Source organism: Antechinus flavipes, chromosome 5 (assembly GCF_016432865.1).
Source record: "Antechinus flavipes isolate AdamAnt ecotype Samford, QLD, Australia chromosome 5, AdamAnt_v2, whole genome shotgun sequence".
NCBI lineage: Eukaryota > Metazoa > Chordata > Mammalia > Dasyuromorphia > Dasyuridae > Antechinus > Antechinus flavipes.
This window is the reverse complement of record NC_067402.1, coordinates 111,783,050-111,805,042: the sequence shown is the minus strand read 5'-3', so window position 1 is coordinate 111,805,042 and position 21,993 is coordinate 111,783,050. Positions and strand designations below refer to the sequence as shown.

At 39.9% G+C, this 21,993-nt stretch overlaps 1 protein-coding gene across 1 annotated transcript in view; it reads right to left on the bottom strand.

Moving 5' to 3' along the window:
- PLXNA4 (plexin A4) overlaps nt 1-21,993 on the bottom strand; it is a 650,156-nt gene that overhangs the window by 33,167 nt on the left and 594,996 nt on the right. The window contains exon 25 of the mRNA XM_051961546.1: nt 19,634-19,793. Coding sequence (XP_051817506.1) covers nt 19,634-19,793 — 160 coding nt within the window. The remainder of the gene's footprint in view (nt 1-19,633; nt 19,794-21,993) is intronic.

Sequence of the window (21,993 nt, the reverse complement as noted above, 5' to 3'; positions counted from 1 at the left end):
GATTTGAACCTATGAATATTAGTCTGACACTCTATTCATTGTGCCACCTAGTGGCCAAGCATAGATAATATTAATAAGTATTTATCTAATGCAACATGTAACTTCTCAGTCAAGTTTGATCCTATTTAATTCAAAACATACATAAAGATGCTTGTCCATATATTGACAGAGACAACCACATATGCATATATGCATAAATATATGTGATTATATATGCATATATATATTTATTTTTCCCTTTCCTTTTTTTTTTTTTAAACTAATACATCAACACATTAGAATCAGATAGAAACAGCATTTTAATCTGGTTTGGGCCATAATCAAAAGTGTTGTTGGTCCCAGGTGGCCCACAGCCTTCTGTTTGGCAGTTCTATCATACAGGATATGAAATGGCCTCTGAAGTAAAAGGCCCTGGGTTCAAGCTATCCTCTGACACTTTGGCTGTGTGACCCTGATGAAATCACTTAAATAAATTCTCACTAATCCAGTCAAAATAGCTAGAAAGTAGATCAGAATCTGATTCTAGAGGATCTTGAATTCAAGGAATTCCAGAATTAAAACTTTAATCAATAGTGTCGACTTTACTTAATATAAATAAAGGATGGCCATTGAAGGCTTTAGGAATGAAAATAATGAATGATCAGTTGTAGAGAAGTTATGATTGATAAAAGAAGTTCTTTGCTAGGAACTCTCAACATGGATAAAATCATAGCTGTGTAAAAAAAATTCTACGATCATAGATTTAGCGGTATTAAGGAGCTCTGAAGTCATTTGGTCTAGCCAGGAAGCTGAGGTACAAAAAATTAAGTAACTTGCTGAAGATCACACAAGAAGCATTTACTTTGTACTTTGTCTCATGGCTATTTGCATCCTGTATAAATGGGGCCAGATAGAAGTAATGTATTATTGTGAAAAGGTCACTAGATTCACAATTTGAAAACCTGGCTTTAAACTCTTGGAGCTTTCATATACTCACCATAAACTTGAGAAAATCACAAAACTTTCCTAAGTTCTTCATTTTCAAACTGAATATAAGACTGAATATAAACTTGTAAAGAAAGTTCTAAGTCTGAAAGGAGGGTATAAATATATATTCTACTATATGCAATTCAAAATAGTAATTTATTTTTATTTCTAGCATTTATTGAAAAATACAAATATACAAGAATAAAGAAGTTAAATACACATACACAAACACATATATACCTATACATATGTATTTATATTTTTGTATGCATATATATGTATATGTATATCTTTCTGTCTATATAGGAAAGAAGGGGAATAATAGCATCATGGATAAAATACTGGACTTGGAATAAGGAAGATGTGAGTTCAGGCACTTACGTTAGTGATGTGATTATGAGCAAATAATTTAAAATCACAGCCTCAGTTGTCTCATTTTTTTTTCTCTGAAGCAATTGGGGTTAAATGACTTGCCCAGGGTCACACATAGCTAGGAAGTGTTAAGTATCTGAGGCCAGATTTGAGCTCAGGTCTTCCTGATTTCAGGGCTTGTACTTTATCTACTGCACCAACCAGCTGCCCCTAGTTGCCTCATCTTTAAAATGGATATAATAAATAATAGCACTTACTTCCCAGGGTTGTTGTGAGGATCAAATGAGATTTTAAAGTGTTTCATAAACGCTAAACACAATATAAATGCTAGATAGATTATGTTATCATCATCATCATTATTAAAAGTAGTAATAATGCAGTACTAGGAAGAAGAGGGGAAGGAGAAAGAGGAGGAAAAGGAGGAAGAAGGGAAGAAGAAGGAAGAGGAGGAAGAGGAAGAGGAGGAGCAGGGATGAAGAAGGAAGAAGATCACATTCTCTCTATTGGATTACAAACTTAATGACGGCAGAGATTTCATCTAATTTATTTGTTTCCCAAAAATGTCCACAAATCTTTTATATGGTGAATACAATGCGTATTTACTGAATTAAATTTAATTGAATTCTCATTCTATTACTATGTTTTTCCTACCTCTTAGCTAGGCTATTGCAATAGTTTCCTTATTAGTCTCCCCATCTTGTCTCATTTTCCCTTCCATCCTATGTTATTTGCCAGATTAATTTTCCTAATGGATAGATCTGATCATTTCATTCCAGTGCTTGAAAGTCTTGGCTACTTAGTAAAGTCCAAACATTGAATAAAATCTCAATTCTAGACAGCCTTGCATTCAAAGTCCTCAATGGTCAGATTGCAATCTACCTTTCTTTCTCAGTATTTTGATCCTAAAATACCTACTTTCCAGTGCCTTTACTCACACCTCTCATTACACCCAGAACCTTTCCCCCTTCCCTACCCATTAGCTCAGATTCCATGGCCTCCATGATGTCTTCTCTTGTCATCTAAGTGAAAAATCATTCCTCTCTCTTCTCGGCACATTCACAACCTTCTTTCCTGCAGCTCCCCTATTCTCTTTTGTATTGGGGTTACTCTATCGATACAATGCAAGTTCCTTCAGGGCTGAGATCACATTTTGTTCCTCCTCATATCTAACAGCGCCTTATATGTAATTGGGACTTAATAAATATTTGTTGGCTTGTTCACTGATCACAGCACTTGTTTGCGAGAAGTTCAAAACACACTCTGAGTTTGATGGCGAGTGGCCAGGACTGCCATCTCCATTGCATACGCTGGTTAAGGAAGGAAAGCAGCTTCCTCAGGATTCCCATGGTGTGCAGTAGGAACCTGTGTGCCCTCCCCCCAAACCCCGCTCTGTGGGCATTCACGTTTGATATCGGCGATGGCTATAATAATGAAAATGTAAAGATGACACCCGTGTTCAATGGACCAGACAGGAAGCCCCAATAGGCCTTTAGGGACCGCTCATCACTTAGCTTTGCAGATAGCAAAGCTGTTGGGATTGATCCCGGTCATTAGGGCTTCAGGTCAGTTGGTATGACAGGGAAAAGGAGAATTGGCTACACTGAGGCAGCTGATTACCAGCGCCTTTAAAAAATCCAATGATAACAACGATACTGTTTGAGGATGTATTCTGATGGAAGTGGATCTCTTCGATAAAGAGAGCTTTAATTGATCAAAGATGGACAGAAGCAGCTACACCCAGAGAAAGAACACTGGGAAATGAATATAAACTGTTTGCATTTTTGTTTTTCTTCCCGGGTTATTTATACCTTCTGAATCCAATTCTCCCTGTGCAATAAGAGAACTGTTCAGTTTTGCACATATATATTGTATCTAGGATATACTGTAACCTATTCAACATGTAAAGGACTGCTTGCCATCTGGGGGAGGGGCTGGAGGGAGGGAGGGGAAAAATCGGAACAGAAGTGAATGCAAGGGATAATGCTGTAAAAAATTACCCTGGCATGGGTTCTATCAATAAAAAGTTATTTTAAAAATCCAATGATAGAAAATAACTAGCTAGCTCAAGGTCGCTATGAAAGCCATATAGAAAGGGCAGCTGTGGCTATGGTGGGGATGCTGTTCTTACTGCCCAGAACCCCTCATCTGCTTTTGGTGAATCACTACAGATGACACTGTATGATAAAAAAGAAAACTCTACTCTCTTAATTTTCCCACTTCCCTGAAAAGATATGAATGTGTCAAGAGTTTGAAGGATTACTGTGTTATAGAGCACGGGAAATCTGAACCCTAGTCCTAATTATGCCCCTTACTCATATATGGATCACATCACTTCTTGGTATCTTTCTTTTCTTATCTAAAAGATGAAGGGATAGAATAGATGGCCTCTAAATCTGTGACCTCTAAGAACAGTAGTGTCACACGCAAATAGAAATGGATCCCTGTGGTCACATATAATTTGACACATAAATTAACACAATCCATATTTGATTTATTTTGTTAAATATTTCCCACTTATGGTTAATCTGGTTCCTGGAGTTTGAGTTTCATACCTTTGTCTGAGATCCTTCCTGGCTCTAATGAGTCACAATTTTTTGATTTGATAATTTTAAATTTTTTAAATTTGATAATGTTTGGTAATTTTTAATTTAATTTGATAATGTTGGATTTGATAATAATGCAGAGGAAAGTTCCATAGTGGAAAGGGTTCCTATCGGTACTAGTGAAAACCCAGAGGATTCTGGAACATATGCCCGGGGGTCTGGGAAGTGACCTTGGCACTTGTCCATGGGAGGAATCATGGCCGGAGTCTCTGACACTCTACTCAGTGGCCTGAGATGATGAGAGCATGGAAGTGCTGTTAGATGGCTGGTGCCCAACGCTGCTGGAAGCTCATTACCTTCCATTAAAATGGTAACGGGGCTGGCTGTAGTTAGATAGGGAAAGTGCCAGGCAAGAGGGGACTCCCTTTAGGTGGGCAGCTGCCCTTTCTCTTCCTGATCAGTGTAATGACAGCAAATCTCAGCAGGACCTGGGGGGAGTCCATATGGTTTGGTGGACTAAGCAGCCTTGTGTGGTGATTTGGGGGCACTGAATTCTAATCCTGACTGTCTTGTAAAGATGCTAAGGGAGTGAATAGGAGGCATTCAAGTGAGTCCAATTCCTCTACTGAAAAAAATTTAAATAAGTCTACTATATGGACTTGTTCTTCCAAGGGTTATAATGAAATAATGAGATAACCTTTTTACACTAAAATAGTCTGTAGACCAAGGACACATGACTTGACTTTGTTGTCTCCAGTTCTGGGGGTGGATTTACGCCGAAATTGCCCACCTTTCTAGTCCGTGTGACCCAAGGCAGACAGACAGATGGGTAGAATTAGAGGCGCAGCCTGTGGAACGGAGCCAACTTAAATTACTTGGTAGGTGAATCAAACCAATAACCTTGGTCTGTGAGGTATTCTAACCAGTGAGACTAACCAATCACAGACTCACACACGGGACAATTATCCAAAGTGCTCAATAACACCACCTGGTATTTGTTTCCTAAGTAGGTCAGAGCTCTCTCTTTGACTCTGGTATGGAATTTTCTCTTTCCATAAAAAGGAACGAGTCTTTCCTTTTTTACCACTGGGGAAAGGAATGCCAACTGTGGGGAAGGTGGAGTCATTGAATGTTCACAATGCAGGGGCCTTAGAGTTCTTCTGATTCAATCCCTTCATTTTCACAGGGAGGAAACTGAGGCAGTGAAATGACTGACCCAAAGTCACACAGCAACCTAGTGGATGAATCATCTACAGCCGAATTTTCCTTTTTTTCCCCTGAGACAATTGGGATTAAGTGACTTACCCCGGGTCACACAGCTGGGAAGTGGTGTGTCTGAGGTCAGATTTGAACTCAGGTTTTCCTGACTTCAGGACTGGGGCTCTATCCACTGCACCACCCAGCTACTCCCTTCCTTTTTCTTTAGAGCCAGGACTGATGGTCATTCCTCTGTTCATTCTCCTAAACATTACTTCCTCCTGTCCCCACACTCATGCCATGAGGGACTATATTCTGAAGCACAGGACCAAGTCCAACCTGGAGCACTGGCTGCAACTGTTCCTCAAGTATGGGGAATATGTATCTCTAGGGTTTAGTATTTGGTACTTTGAAAAAAAAATCCTGTTGATGGAATGGGCAGCTAATTTTTAAGGAGGAGATGGTCAGATGCAGCAAGCAAGATGTGAGTGAACAATGAGTGTCCGGGCCAGGCAGTGAGGGACAGTGAGATGAGTCAGTGCTCAGCTGAGGTCACAGACAGTAGTCGTGAGATGACTCAACCTAGAGCAGCCTTATGATCCATCCTGAACTGTATTGTTTCCAACAGGGAACTTAGTGGGGAAGGCATGGAGAGGAGTAGAAATAATTCTAGATTTGAAATCAAAGTTCTTGGGTTCCTCCAGTATTAATTAAGCTACACGACTCTAGGTAAGTCATTTAATCTCTTAGTGCCTCAGTTCCTTCATCTGTTAAATGAAGGGATTGGGCTAGATGTTCTCTGCATTCTTGCGCTAAGCCTAGGGTCCTGAGCGTCACTAGCTCACACTGGTCTCTTAAGATTTATTAACTTGCACACGGCTATTTGTGTGAAGAATCTCATGTAATTTTAGCATAGAATTTAAAACTTGGCATTTTGGACCTGAGAAGCAACATGATCTAATGGAGACAAGATTGTCCTTGAACTTTAAGAAAACCTGAGTTCAAGTTCTTGCCTTGATAGTGGAACCACTGGTGAGTCGGTGCCTTTGGGCAGCTCTTGGAATATCACAGAGGAGTTACAGAGGTTTATAAGCGTGGGGAGACTTTCCCTACGAATATCTAGAATAGCTGGATCAATTATTTCATTGGTATAGAGAACTCCCAAATGGGGAAACTCACTCCAAAAGTGCAGGCAGACACTTTCTCGGCAATGTATTATAGCCTTAGATTGCTGGGCTGGACTTTGGAAGACCTGAATTCAAATGTGACTTCATTACTTATTAGCTGTGGGATCCTGGACAAATCATTTAGCCTCATCTGCCAAATGGGGACCATAATAGCACCTCCCAAGGTCATTGTAAAGATAAAATGAAATAATATTTATAAAGCATTTTGCAATCTTTAAAGTGCTATGTAAGTGCTTGCTATTGTTATTAATTATTACTATTATTGAGTTGGCTAGAGCACTTGCTGAGACTAACAAAGCTATCATGTGGGACAGGCAGGAATTGTGCCCAAGGATTGTTGGCTTAGAGGGGAACTCTCTATCCATGATACCACACTCTTGTATCTTTGCCAAGGAAAAGACAGGTCATAAGGGGATAGACTAGAATTGGAAGGGCCTCTGAGACCAGCTAGTCCAAAAGAGGAGGAAAGCAGGAGTGCTTGCCTATAGCCACACAGGTAAGTATCTCCTTTACAATAAGGTTTGTTTTGTATCAAAGATCAAGTTCAGTCGTTTTTCAGTTGTGCCCAACTCTTTGTGGCCCCATTTGGCATTTCCCTGGCAGAGATATTGGAGTGGTTTTCCATTTCCTTCTCCAGCTTATCCTGTCCCCTTTGACAGATGAGGAAACTGAGGCAAACAGGGGTAAGTGACTTATCAAAGGTCACCCAACTAGTAAATGTTTGAGGCTGCTTTTGAACAAATTTGACTCTAAGCCCATCTTAATACCTATTTTTGTTAAGTTACTCGGGGGATTTGAGCCCACGCACTTGGCCATCACTCGTTCTGCCTCTTGGTATTATAGGAGAGAGCTTGTATTTTAAGCCATGTCATCTGACTCCAAATGCTAGATTTCCCTACTGCTCCTCTTAGCTTTCCATAAATCTTCCCTAAAAGATCTACCCAAAACACAATCGGTCCCTGATTCTTTTAATACTTTATGAATATTAGTAGATGCTTGGGGAGCTGTCCATCTGCCCTCTCTCATTCTAGGTATCAGACTAATCCACCTCCTTTTTTCTAATATCCCATTCTTAATGATGCTTTCTGGCCGATCTGTGACCAAATCATCATAGGTATTACATCTAGACTATATATACCCTGACAGAGCATGGGTGCAAATTTGCTGTTACTCCCTTTAACTAGGGCTGACAAACTTTGGGCCATATGGCTACAGAAGAAAGATCAAGGGCATCCCTGGACATGTGTTGCAGAGGTATATGGGAGGTGGCAAGGTGCAAACTGGAAAAGTGACTGACAGAGTGAGGAGAGGTCAGCAGAATTGTCTTCAGTTCTGAAGGACAGCACATCATTCTCTTTCTCTCTCTCTCTCTCTCTCTCTCTCTCTCTCTCTCTCTCTCTCTCTCTCTCTCTCTCTCTCTCTCTCTCTCTCCATGTGTGTAGTTTGTTTAATTAGCCTTATGGGGCCCTTAGGCAAGGACTGTGTCTAATTTTATGCTCCGTGTGTTGTTGGTGTTCAACATATGCTTAATTATCATAACAGTAATGATAAAAAATAGAACCCAGGTCTCCCAATTCCCAGTCCAGTGCTCCTTTTACCAAATGAGCTCCCTCTAAATCTGTGGCTCACACTAAAATAGAAGCCCCTCCTCTGGCTCTGCAATGGGAGCTGAGGGAGAAAGCCCTGGTCCATTTGCTCAGGGGCAGAGAGGCAGCTTGGCCAATGTCACCCAGGAAAGTGTCATTCCTCAAGGGCTTTGTCTGAGGCCTTGGGGATGCTGTTGTGATAGCCTGGCAGATATTGCCAGGGCACAGATGGGATGAAGGCAATCAGCTCAGAGATGACCCAAGGCATCAATTATTAGGAAATCAGGGTGACCTCCCCTGAAGCTCTCTTTGCAGGTTATTTGAGAAAGCTTGCTCTTATAAGTGTAGGAATCTCTACAACAGTAGAGTAGATAGTGGAGAAAGAGCTAAACACTTGGAGTCTACCTCCGGGTCCCCAGCCCGAATTTTTGCCTTCTTTTGCTGAGGTCCAGCCCGCCATGACTCTTCACTTTTCTCCTCACCCTTTCCCCCTTTCTGCATCATCCTTTACCATTCAAATATAAGCTCCTCAAGGGCAGGCACTATCTTGCTTATTGTATTTGTATTCCCTGAACTTTGATCAATGCTTAGCACCAGTGAGCAATTGACACATGTTCTTTCTCTCGATCTAGCCATAAGGTTTGGATTTGACTTGGACTTCCATCAGCTCCATGACTTTTAGCAAGACATTTTTCTTTTCTGAGGTAAAATAAAAGGATATTGACCCATTACCATTTTATATAATTCTTGTGAAGAAACTACTTTGTAAACTCTAAAGCACTTCTAGATGGGAATTATTATTGTTGTTGCTATTTTGGTGATGATGATGATGATGTTGATGATGAAGATGATGGCAGTCATGCCATCCAGAATAGATGAAAGGGGACATAGAATTACAGAAAGAACACTGGATTTGGAGTCAAACAGCTGAGTTCTGACCCAAGAATCTGGATTTTGATATACACCACCTGTCTATGGTGGGATCTGCCTCTAAATCTCACTTTTCTCATTGGTAGAGTGAAAGGCTTTGATGAGCTGATTCATACAGTTTCTTTTTGTTCTATATTCTCTGAAAATCACTTAAAAACTCTAGGTCTGTTAAGATTCATGCTCACCTATTCCCATCTCTGACCCTCACTCTAGAGGGGACAACCTGACAGCGGTGGCCCAATTGCTTTATGGTGTCCACTCCGGTAGCTGCTAAAGTGTTAGACAAAGCATCCTCTGCATCGTGCCCAACCACCTTCCTAGGTCTGCAGGCCACATGCATCCCTATTTCCATTGGGGGAACCTTTTCTTGGCTTCTTCCCTTCCCTAAATAACCTTCTTCCTCATTTCTTTAGGATCTCCTGCTCAAATCCTCTTTTATTCCAAGAAATATTCTTTAATTATGAGCAATGAGAGTCCATTCTGACTTTTGCAAGAGACCATTTTTTTTAAAAGGAAGGTAATGGGAAGTCATAAAATACACCCCTTATTAGAAGGTGCAATTGACTGGATGACCTCTAAGTTTCCTTCAGCTTTATGATTTTATAAGACATAAAAGAAATAGGGTTCCTGGCCTCTTCAGAGTTACCCCCTCAGAAAATACTCCACCCAATCAATTATACCCTCTTATAAAGAGTCTAAGTTACAAAAAGCATGCTATTAGAGTTAAGCAGAAAAAGTCTGTATCTGTTTTTCCTCACTGTCATTTCATTAATGTAGGGACTTCTGTCTGTCTGTCCCTCTAAGAGTCTGGTCCTTTCATTTTACCAGTGTAAAATTTTCATTTTCATTTTACTAGTGTGTGGAATTAACTGAGTGAAGACACTTTCATGGGAATATAGTCTTAAACTATACTTTAATTGTGATTTGAGACTTTATAATAACAAATAGAACTATAGCTAAAAAAGTTTCAGATGTTTGTTCCCTCCAGTTTCTCACCAACTCTTAATCAGCATTTCAGTATCTCTTTTAAAGGCAATTTATTCTTTTATTTCTGCGTTAGCTTTCCATGGTTAGAATGGAAGCCTGGACTCCTCCAAACAATGGCTGGGGAGTAGGGGTTTCTGTGTTCAAGCTATTTAATCTTGTGTTTTGCTTTTTATTCCTTTTTACTGATAAACACCTTGTCAGATGGGAGATGCCCTTCCTCATGAAATCATAATAAACTCCTTTTTGCTTTTTATTATTGAAAGTTTCTGATTGTTTTTGTGGTCGATACTGTCTCACACACTAGTATAGGGAACTCATCTATCTATCTATCTATCTATCTATCTCTAAGCTAATAAAAATTGCTTGGAGTGGCTAAGAATCTAATAACTTGCCCAAAGTTATACAGTACAAGTCAGAGGCAGCACTCAAGCTTAGTTATCCTGATTTCTGACTGATTGATCCATTAATCGGTGATGTGATTAATCAATTTATTTTGGATGATGAATAAATAGAAATCACAAACTTGAGATCTAAAGAAAGATTTCAACTAAACTTCATCAAAATTTATTTGGAAACACAGATATTCGATTATGAAACTGAGTTCCCCTCAGTTTATGTTATTATTTTTAAATATATATAAAAAATTTAATGGAAGATAACTCTTGCTGGAGAAATTATCTCTTCAAATGTGTGTCTGAATCTGTTATGTAATTTAGCTGCTTGGAGGCTAATTTTAAGCACTAATTTAAGTGACTTATCTAAAGTCACACAACCATTTTGCTTCAGAAGCTGGGTGAATAAAAAAGTCTTCCTGATTCTGAAGCTGGTTTTCTATTCAATACACCATGTTACCTTCCCCAAAAGGAAAATCATCTAAATTGGGACTTTAAAAACTTTTTAAACTGGGTAACTCAAACTGTTATAAATTCTGTTTTAAAAATAACATTTCCTCGCAATTATATGTAAAAACAATTTTTAACATTTAAAAAAGTCTTGAGTTCCGAATTTTATTCTTCCTTTCCTCCCCTCCCAGCTCCGAGCTGGTCCGCAATCTGGTCCTCCCCAACCTCTGGCTAGGGTCTCAGACCTCGACGTGTTAGGTCAGGGAAGAGTTAAAAAGGAAAGCGGTGGGCTGCTGTGGGAAAGGAGGGAAGGTGACCCCGGCATTCATATGCATGGCACTAAATGAAAATTGCTAGCTTTGGCCTCCGCTGCTACTGGCTGCCCAGCCTCCTGGCGCCCTGCTCCCGGCTCCAAGCACAAAGGACAGACACACTCACAATCCAATTTGTTACACTTCCACCTTCCAGGGAGAGAGAGAGGTGAAATTAAAAAAAAAATCCCATTATCTTTATCTGTTCTCCCCATCAGGAGCAGTGGTAAATGCAAACTGGGGAGACAGCTGCTGTGAACTCTTTATATTTCACTCCGAAGATAGTGTATCTTTTTATTGCATACAAGAATTACTTATTTAAAAAAATATATCCTTTCAGTACGACTTCTGCTGCAAGACAGAGAGAAGGAACTTCCCGGGGCTATTGATAAAGCATTTGCATTGAATTTGAGGAGTCTCTGGAGGTCACTGCCACAAATACAGCAGAGAGAAAAAAAAATAGGCCGAAAAAAATTTTTTTAAGGCTGTAATCACGCTGATGTGGCTGGGGGAGAGGATGCAGCGGGGATCGGATCACCGCTGTTTGCCCCGTTTGGCTTGGTGGTTTGGTCCACCCTTTCTCTAGGAACTGCCGGCTCCTCCATTAATCTAGAAACAAGGCTTCAAGTGCATCTTTCTATGGGAGAGATGATCACTGGCGCAGAGATCCAGAATTCAAAAGGATTCAGAAGCTGGAGAGTCCAAACCTTTCATTTTACAGATGAGGGAATTGAGGCACCGAGGTTAAATGACTTGGTGATGTTCACATAGCTAATAAGTATCTGCGGAAGGATTTGAATCCTGGTCCTCTTACTCAACAGCTAATGATGTTTCCGTAGTAACTCAATGCCCTCGTTTTCTGCTGGTGACACAAATGAGGTGGAGAAATGAGAAACGCTGACTACCAGCATCCAGGAGCCGAGCATGGAGGTTTGAAGCGGGCCTTCGGGCCGCCTCTACAAACAAACATAATAAAGAAGCTGCCTGGGCCTGTGCCCTCCAAACTTTTAAAACCACGCATCAGTCAGCAAAAGAACTTTGAGCCCATCATCGATATGTGCATGTTTATTTATTTATAAATTACATACACAAATAATAATTGTGCACTTTGTAAAATGCACAAAAATGGGAATGTAAAAGGATGAAATAAAGGTGAAATCATAGTCATGGCTCAATTATTGCAGGCATGTCTGTCTCTTCAGGACCCTATTTGGGATTTTCTTGGCAGAGATACTGGAGTGATTTGCCATGTCTTCTCCAGTTCATTTTACAGATGAGGAAACTGAGGCAAATAAGATTAAATGACTTGTCAAGGGTCACATAGCTAGGAAGTGTCTGAGGCTAGATCTGAATTCAGAAGATGAGTCTTGACCCCAAGATTTATATGTCCTTAAAGGAGATGTCATATTTGATCCTAAAATCAAAGGATTATTGAGTTGATCAGGTGAAATGGGGTGGGGGGTGTGTGTGACGTGGTCAGACCTGTGCTTTTAAAAAAAATGACTTCTACTTGAGTGAAATCACCAGTTTAAAGAAAAAGGCTTGAGGAAATGAAACCAGTTATAATGTTATTATAATTATCCAGGTTAGAGGCAGTGTGGTCCAGAATTAGGACAGTGGCTGCATGCTGATGTACATAATATCTAAGTGAAAAAGTATATGAGAGATGTGGTAGATGAGAAACATTCAGATTTGGCAATACATGGGGTGAGAGAGATTGGGGAGAGGAGGCTAACAATGAGGTTGGGAATCAGGGAACCAGAGGGCTGACGGCATCTCCACAGTAATAGGGATGTCTGGAAGAGGGTTAGATTTGGGGACAAAAGGGATGAAATGATATTTGCAGTACAGGTCACAATCTGCCCTTGCCTGAAAGTCTTGTGATCTACTCTTCCCTACCCAAACCAAAAAAAACAGGAAATAAAGTCTCAAGGTCATTGTCCTCAAGTGCAGAACCTGCCTTTAAAAGCATCTGAGGGACAGGAGTTAAGGGAGCATTTTTCCAATGTCACTCAAGCAGCTTTTGGGTGGCTGAGAGTCCTGAGGGACAGAAACCCGAATCAGAAGGGAAAAGTTTGAGAAATTGCACAATCGAGGAAGGGGCAAGAGTCAAGGGGTGTTGGATGTAATAGGATGTGCAGCAGTGTCAGAGACAAGCCCTGTCTTGGGCTCTCAAAGCAAGTAGGACGTTTCCTCCTACTTAGGTCCTTTTTCATCTCCTTATTAGCAGAAAAGTAATTCACCTGTGTGAGCTAGCAAGCCATTTACATTCTGAGCCTCAGTTTCCTTCTCTGAATAATGAGGTTAATAGTACTTACATCACCTGTTTCAAAATAGTTATTGTGAAAAACCCATAAGGGGCAATACAAATGGGAGCTATTAATATGACTATTTTTCATGGTTGGCAGGAAGAGGACCAGGGTTTTTTTTTTTTTTTTTTTTTGAGCCTGAGCTTCAACAGAGACATGGGAAATTACTCTCAGCAAGACACGCTCATGATTAAGGAGTTGGCCAATCAATTAAGGAATCTTTTTATCAGAGGGGATATAAGAAATGTAGCCAGTGTATCTCCTGCCAACTGGTCAGCCAGTTTTCGCTTGATGTCCTTCAGAAACGGGAGGCTCATTTCCTCTGGAGAAGACCCATTCCACTTTTGGACAACCTTAATTATGGTTGGAATGTCTTCCTAGGAAGGTATTTTTGAGTATTCCAAAAGTTTAGGGGAGTTTTAAGCTATTAAAACCTAAAGGCTTAAAAACTGAAAGAACTAAGACTTTTGGAGCATCCTGTATACGTCAGCAGTGGAGGAGGGTGAGATTTCAGCAGGCCTACCTGGATTTTAATTACACTTCCAACAATCTTTTCTCTTACCTTCCTCAGTCCTTTTTCTTTGTACACATATTATTGGGCTCTGATATTTCCAAGCTTATTCACTCGCCATTTATTAAGTACCTACTATATATGACTAATCAATAAACATTTATTAAGCACCTACTATGTGCCAGACTTACTGATGGATTTGGTCCAGTAACATATATGACTGGGTCACTGTACCTTTCCCTTTGGACCAATAAAGTACAGCTTCTTGTGGGGACAGCTGGGTCATATGATTAAATCTCAACATTGCCAAGCAAGCCCTGGGAGGGAGGACATGGCTTTCTCCCCAAAGGAGGTGCCCCACCCAAATAAATCAACAGGACCCCAAGAGCAGTATATCCACCAATGACTCTCTTATGGCTTTCAGGCCTGCCTGGCCCACTCTGAGTTGGCATCAGGAGGCATCTTCTCACCCTAAGGATGCTGCTTTCTCCCTTCTGAATAGTTTAAGAGAGGATACCTTACAACTATCTATTAACAATCTCTCTCTCTCTCTCTCTCTCTCTCTCTCTCTCTCTCTCTCTCTCTCTCTCTCTCTCTCTCTGTCTCTCTGTCTCTCTGTCTCTCCCTCCCTCCCTCCTTATCCCCTGAGTATTTCTGGGTGGGGTTGGATAAAAGCCCAGTTTACAAAAAGATTCTCAGCTGGGCTGTGGAGAAACAATTCCTGCTAATGACAAAATGATCTCTCTTGAGAGGACCAAGTACATTTTTGTTCTCTTGTGACAAGCTTGGACCAAATGTCCAGGAAACATTCCCCTGTGCTATTCCCGGAAAGGTTTGTATGTTAAGCATACGCTGATGTAACTCCATAGCTTTTGCATCCTTACAAGTCCAAAGTTGGGCAGCTATTGAATTATCTGAGATATCCACTACTTTCTTAGTTACCCTTTGTCATGTAATCAAAGTATTCAGAGCTGGGAGATATCTTTAAAGGAGCCTAAACCAATTTTCTTATTTTATACACAAAGTTAGTAAGTATCAGAGCTGAGAGTTCAATCTAGGTCCCAGGATCCTATCACAGATTTAAAGTTAGAAGGGACCATAAGGAGCACCAGAGAAATTAAGTGGCTTATCTATGAGGCTTTTGGATGAAATGGAAAGAGTTGTAGAGGAGGAAAAGCTGAGTTTGAATCCTGACTCTGATTCAACTTATTGTGTGACCTTGAGCAGATCATTTATCTTCTGGGCCTCAGTTTCCTAATTTGTAAAGTGAAAAAAGTTGACAAATGGTCTTTGGGGTCTCATTCTAGATTAGAAAGCTATGATTTAGTGGTTTGTCTGATATCAGAGATAATAAGAAAAGTGGTATTATGCAGTCCTCTGAGTACAAATAAAATATTGTTTCCATTGTTCTTCACTATTAGGGCCTTTTCTAGGAAGAAAAGGAAAGTATTTCAAAGAAAAACTCAGGGATTTCCCTATACAAAAGTTCTCTTTCCCTCCTTCCCCCCCTCAGTTATCTCCTTCTTAAGAAGCTCTTTTCCTTAACTTTTCCTTATTCTGATCTGATATAGATGTTTAATGGAAGATGGGGAATTAGGAGACCTGGGTTCTGGGCCTAGCTTTGCCCCAAACTATCTTTGTGCAGTAGACATGATTGATCTTGACCTAAGGATGTTATTTCTCAAAATGCTTGGGAGAAAGAGTTTCGCTTAGTAGGAGAAATTATCTGGAATGTTTCCTACAATGCTTGGGTTATATGTGATCCCTTACCATGATGTTATATGGAAGAAGGAGGTTTAAAAAACAGAGCTAAGTAGAAACAGGATTGGCAGCATTCTTTATATTCCTTGTGATTTATGTTGTTTTGTTTCCTAATTAAATGCTTTTACTAATGAATTTATGTGTTGTTGTTATCATTTAACAGTTGAGTAATCCTTTCTGAGAGGACCAGAGTTTAGAATTGAATCAATGACTACTGACACAGCTATACCAAACCTTGATGTGGCAAGAAATGCTCCTAGTTTCAGTCTAGGCAAATCACTTTTCTGTCTGGGTTTGGGTTTTTTCATTTGCAAAATAAGTAAAGTTGCTTTCTGAGAGAAAAGTGAGGAACAAAGAACAAAACACATTTTTGAACATGGTCAGTGTGGGAAGCTGGCTGGGGCATTGGAGAGAGCTCCCAGGCATGGTGTCACGAAGACAGTTTGAATCTGGCTTCAGACACTACTTGTGTGACCCTGGGCAAGTCATTTAACCATTTGCCTTAATTTCCTCATCTGTAAAATGAGCTGGAGAATGAATAACCTGAGTATCTTTGCCAAGAAAACCCTAAATGGAGTCAAGAAGAACCAAACACAAGTAAATAACAGCAAAAACATGGAAAATTGTTCTACTTGACCATGCCTATTTGTTACAAGAACTTAGCTTTTCTTCTTCCTATCAGGGGGAAATAGGAAGGAGAGAAAAATCAATGCTTGTTAATTGAAATAAAATGAACCTAAGTTATGGAGACTTCCCTTTCTTAAATGATATTATCCTTTGATCTAGGGACACTACCATCTATCTCTTTCAGATGAGAAAATAGGAGCTCAAATAGAAGCTTTTCCACTTTTCACAAAAAATTCTTGATTTTTTGTATGGTTGTTTGTCATGTACTTGAGTCTGCTTCCCATGGCCTTCCTAAGGAACAAGTGTGAGGGAGAAGGAAGATTGGGGCTAAGCTCAGTCGGCACAATTCAAACGGACCGCTCTGGCTGGATCTGATCATGGATTTCTCATAAATGCTTCATTTTGGGTGCATACACTATGTGGATCCTAGAGCAGCAGGAGCTTGGGTCAGTACAGACACCTGTGAACATATCAACTCATCCCAATGAGAGCGTGATGGGAGGGAACTGACATTACACTGAATTTGACATTGACACTATCATCAATCCTTCCATCCCATCTTTTAGCCTCCACTGTTCTCTAAGGCACTTGTTCTGTTGCCTTTAAAATTTAGGCATGATAATAGTACCTACTCATGAGGTTGTTATGAGGATCAAATGAGGTAACATATTTAAAACACTTTGAAAAATTAAAGTGTATATAAATACTAATTATTGTTATTATAAAACATACCAGATATGATCCAAGATAAGTCATTTTACTTCTCAGAGATTCCAAGCAGGTCTCTAAGATTACAAGTTGCAGATAAGTATATTTACATGGGTTAAGGTTTCTTTACCTGGGAATTCCATACATCAAGGAAATCATAAGTCAGGCTCAAAAAAGAATGAATCACAGGGAAGGGAGTAAGCATTTCTATAGTATCTATGTGCCAGGAACGTGCTAAGTAAGCACCTTACAAATATGAAATTGGGTTTTTTGACTAGACTTGGGTTTTCTCAGAGAAAACTATGGAGACTTAATGTGGATCAAAGCATTGTATTTTCACCTTTTTTGTTTGTTTGTTTTTCTTTCTCATATCTTTTTTCCCTTTTGGTCTGATTTTTCTCATACAACATGACAAATACGGAAATATGTTTAAAAGGTCTGCATATATTTACCTATGGCAGATTGCATGCTGTCTTGGTGGGGGGGAAGTAAGAGAGGGAGTGAGAAAAATTTGGAACTCAAAGTCTTACAAAAATAAATGTTGAAAACTATCTTTATATATATTTGGAAAAATAAAAATACTATTGAGGGAAAAAAATAGGTTATTGGCAAGGTGGCCCAAACTCTTTCCTTGAATTTTTGGGGCAGGATGATAAAGTGAAAAGAACAGTGGGATTGAAAGCCTGATTTCTTCATTGTTACATGAGAGTAAGGAAGAAGAGAAGGGAATAAGAATTTATTTAGCACCTACTATGTGTTAGGCATTGTTCTAAGGCTTTTTTGCAAATATTGTTGCACTTAATATTTAGAAAATTCTGGGAGATAGGTGCTGTCATTATCCCTGTTTTCTGATTGATGAGACTTGGCCAGATTTAAATTCAAGTCTTTCTGACTCCAGGTTCAATTCTGCCTTGTTAGTAACACTTCATATAATCTCAGAGGTTCCCTTTACTGAAAAACTTACCATGAATATATGATCTTAGAAAACAATAGCAGTCACACATTTCATTTGTACAGAGCTCTGCAGCTTCCCTAAAACACTTTCATATTTATTACCTGGTTTGCTGTCCTATAATTCCTCCACAAAGTAAGTAGAGCAAAGTAGTGTTTATTCCCATATTGCAGATGAAGAAACTGATCCTCAGCAATGTGACATGATTTACTCATGACTGCTCTTGACACCAAAGGCAAGATTTGAAACCAGGTCTTCTGACTCCCAGAGCCTAATGATTCATTTGAACTGAATAGTTTAGCTGAAGCACATTTGAAGGTCAGAGGGACATCATTTGGGGATCTGTCTTGCTATTTGTTTCTTTGATTTCTTTGCCAACAGCAATCTCCTTCTCCCCTCCCCACCATGTCTCCCACCTAAGACAGACATGAAGACTGATGTTCACCTACACCAGGAATCTGCCTAGTATTTCCCTCGGGGACACTCCATCGCGCTGCACGAAACACTCTGGAGCACCAGATCTTTATAATATTTGCACATAATGTATCCATGCTTATGTAGGCTATGCAATCTATTCATAGACACACTTCAAGTCAAATCTCAGCATCTCTCCCCTGAAAGTTGCCATCTCTCATTTTTTCTCTTGTCCATTCTCATTGACCCAGATCCTTCAGGTATTCAGCGGCGCTGGTAGAGATAAAACTAAGGGGAGGTAAAAGAGGGGGAGCGTGGACAGGAACAATGGTGAGGACCACAGATTGGCCCAGATCCATCCTTTGGAAAACATCAGTCTAATAATAACTGGCATTTATAGAAGGTTTTAAAGTTTATATAGCACTTTCCATAAATTATTTCACTGGAGCCTCTTAACAATGCCATGAAGTAGTTACTACAACGCATACCCCATTTTACAGAGGAGGAAACTGACTTTTCCAGAGGATGATTTTCTCATGGTCCCACAGTGCCAGAGAAAGAATTTGAGCTCAATTTTCATAATTTTAACTCTAGCACATTATCTATTCTGTCATGTTACCTAGGCTCCTGTAGCTCTCTTCCTGCTTTCCATCACTCTTTGTCTCTTTTAATTCTACTGATGAGGATGCTCAATAAATGATGAGAGATAATTAAAATGATGGAGATAATTAAAACTTGTATCAAGCAAGGCTGTCACACAACATCTGCTGTTTTCCTCTTGTCCACCACCACTCACCAGCTCTGATACTTCTGGGGAAAGCAGGTTACCACATGAGAATACTCCTCTTGGTTCACAACTCCTTATGACAGAGATTCTGAACCTGTGATCCACAGACTGGGTCCATAGATAGATTACAGAGAGTCTGGGAAGTTTATTTTCCCCTTAAAATAAGGATTTGAGTAATTTATTTTAACATCATTAGTTTTCTTTGTATCCTATATGTTTTATTTTATGTATTTAAAACCATTATTCTGAGAATGATTCTAAAGGCTTCATGACACAAAGAATAATCCCTGATCTGAAGCAGGAACTCATTCATTTCTGGTATTTCTAGTCTTGCTTCCATCACTGTCCAATAAAATGAGAGGACTAGACCTGAGATTTCTAAAGATCCTTCAGTTCTAAGCTTCTATAATGTGGATAGCAGCATTTCATCTCCCACCATGCATTGGAATCATACAAGATTGTTGTTGGAAATGGCTATATGATCCAAATTCCTAATCAAGTTAGGACTCCTATCTTCAGCCTCCCTGAGAAGTGATCATATACTTCTGATTTAAATACTTCTGTCAAGGACAACAGAAAGAAGGCATTTTTATAATATTTTCTCTCCTGGAGCCTGCCCTGAACAGACCCATTGCTCACTCACCCAGATCCATGTCAGCAGCTTTAGGCCTGTGGGAACAGGGCACATTCTTAAAGATGGCATCAAGGATCTTCTCTTTGACCTGGGTAATGGTGTCACAGTTGAGGATCTTCACTGGGATTTCAGGGCTGTTGACATTATCTGGATTGACACAGCTCAAGACCTGGGGTGAAAAGAAGTGTAAAGAATATATGAAATAGAGTTTCTCAGAGAGGAAGGAGACCATGGTACATACCCACGTCTCCTTCTATGGGTTCTCCTTTTTCACACAAGAATCTTTCTTTCTTTCTTATTCTTTCCTCAGAGGGTTTGGAGCCATAGAGAAGTAGAAAGTGAGGGACAAACTTCACCTTGTTTTTTTTGGGGGGGGTCCTTCTTCTTATCCATATTGAGCCCACCATTCATCTCTCTTTAGTATGATAAGAATATATGGCTTTTCAGGAAAGTTATTTCTTTCCTTTTATTCTTTTTTCTCCTTTATCTCCTCCTTTCCCCCTTCATTCCTTTTCCCCTTTCTTTCTCTTTCCTCCCTCCCTCTCTCCTTCCTTCCTTCTTTCCTTCCTTCCTTCCCTTTCTTTCATTCCTTCCTTCTCTTTCTCCCTCCATGATTCTCTTTATTTCTGCTTCCACTTCTCTGAACCCATCTTTTACATTTTATAGGTCTTCCTTACTTTCAGAAAATTCAATTACTGAGTAGGCCACCCATTTTCCTGCCAGGACAACCCTCATTAAAATCCTTATTTTTCCATTTAAGATAAAATCCAAATTTGTGGAATATGGAGAGGGAGCACCAGATGCCAACATATATATATATACTCAAACCCATACTTGAGAATGCATACATTCATTCACCACCCCTAACTAAGCCACTTTTTGATTTGGTAATGACAGCCACAACAACACATAAGTAGGACCTCACACAAATTAGGAAATTTCACTCTTTGTTCAAAAGATTCTTCAAGCTTTAGCTTTTGTTAGAGCTGTTTGACTTCATTTTTTTTTGTTTGATCAGCATGTGAACAATCTATAAAGTACTTAGCATGCTCTTTAAAAATAAAAGATGCCCTTTAAAAATGCAGGATCAGGCTATCTGAGCTCTATTCCTGGATCTGTCTGTGACTAGTTTTGTGTATAGATACAGGTCATTATCTGACTCAACTACTCTCTTTAGAATCAATCTATGAGCACATGAAAAAGGCCACTAATGACCAAAGCTTCAGGTTGTTTTCTGCTTAGTTGCCAGGGTGCTCCTGTCCTGCTTCTAGCTTTTACCCTCTTAATGTCTGGAAATTTAGAAACAATTTTAATGTTGGCAACTTATTTGTGGCACAGAAGACTGAGGTTGAGCTCCTTAGAGCCAATGCTTCTCTAAAAACAGGCTGGACTGCGGTGAATGCCAGAGAAGGCCCAGGAGGCTGCTTCTCATTTGGCATTGGCTACCTGAGATTTCTTCCCCTCTCCTTCGCTTCTCTGAACTTTCACTCACTCCAATATCTATTTCCCAAGTGCCACATCTGGGTTTTAGAGCCAGACAATAGCAACGGTACTGCATGTGGTGGCAATTAAGATCTCAATCCCTTGATGTCTGCTTTCATTAGTAACCAGACTGTTGCATTGAGCTCATGTGGTAACATGCTTATTATATTAAGAAAGGGGAAAACACGCAGAGAGAGAGAGAGAGAGAGAGAGAGAGAGAGAGAGGAGAGAGAGAAATATTTAAAAATTATAAACCTAAACTCTTTTCCCGAAAATGATGAGGGAAAGAGCTCAGGATCTTGTGTTCCTTTTATAAGACTTAATGGCTAGACCTTGGGCTCCATGAGCCCTAAGAAGATGCCTCCTCTGTGGTACCTATGCCCTTCCCAAATTTCCAGGTTCTTTTTTCAAACTTAAGCTCTGAGTACAAGGCTGGCTTTGGAGGAAGAGGATCTGGGCTCTGTCTCTGACTACATGGATGCCCTCAGCATTGGTTTTCTCCTTTGCAAAGTTGGGAAGCTGGATTAGTTAGGCCCTACTAAGCACTCGTCCAGCTCTGATTCTATGATTATGGCTATTGAAAGTTGATTTCTATATTCCCTTGCTTATCTTCTGGGCACGTTGGCTGTCAGAGTCATAAGTCTAGATTAGAGAATGTAGTTTTTGTAGACTTCAGCAGGATTATGGGCTCTCACTGAGATTTCAACTGAAGGGAGAGAATGGAAACCTAGAAACAGGAGCCCAGCCTCTCTTCTGTCCTATATAAAACATATGGATGGTAGGCAGAAGGTCTACTGTCCCAAAGGGATATTTAGCAACTCATCTACTCACAGTCAGTGCTCTTGACTGTATCAAGGCCAATAGTCCTGCTACAGTGCCCAGCAGAC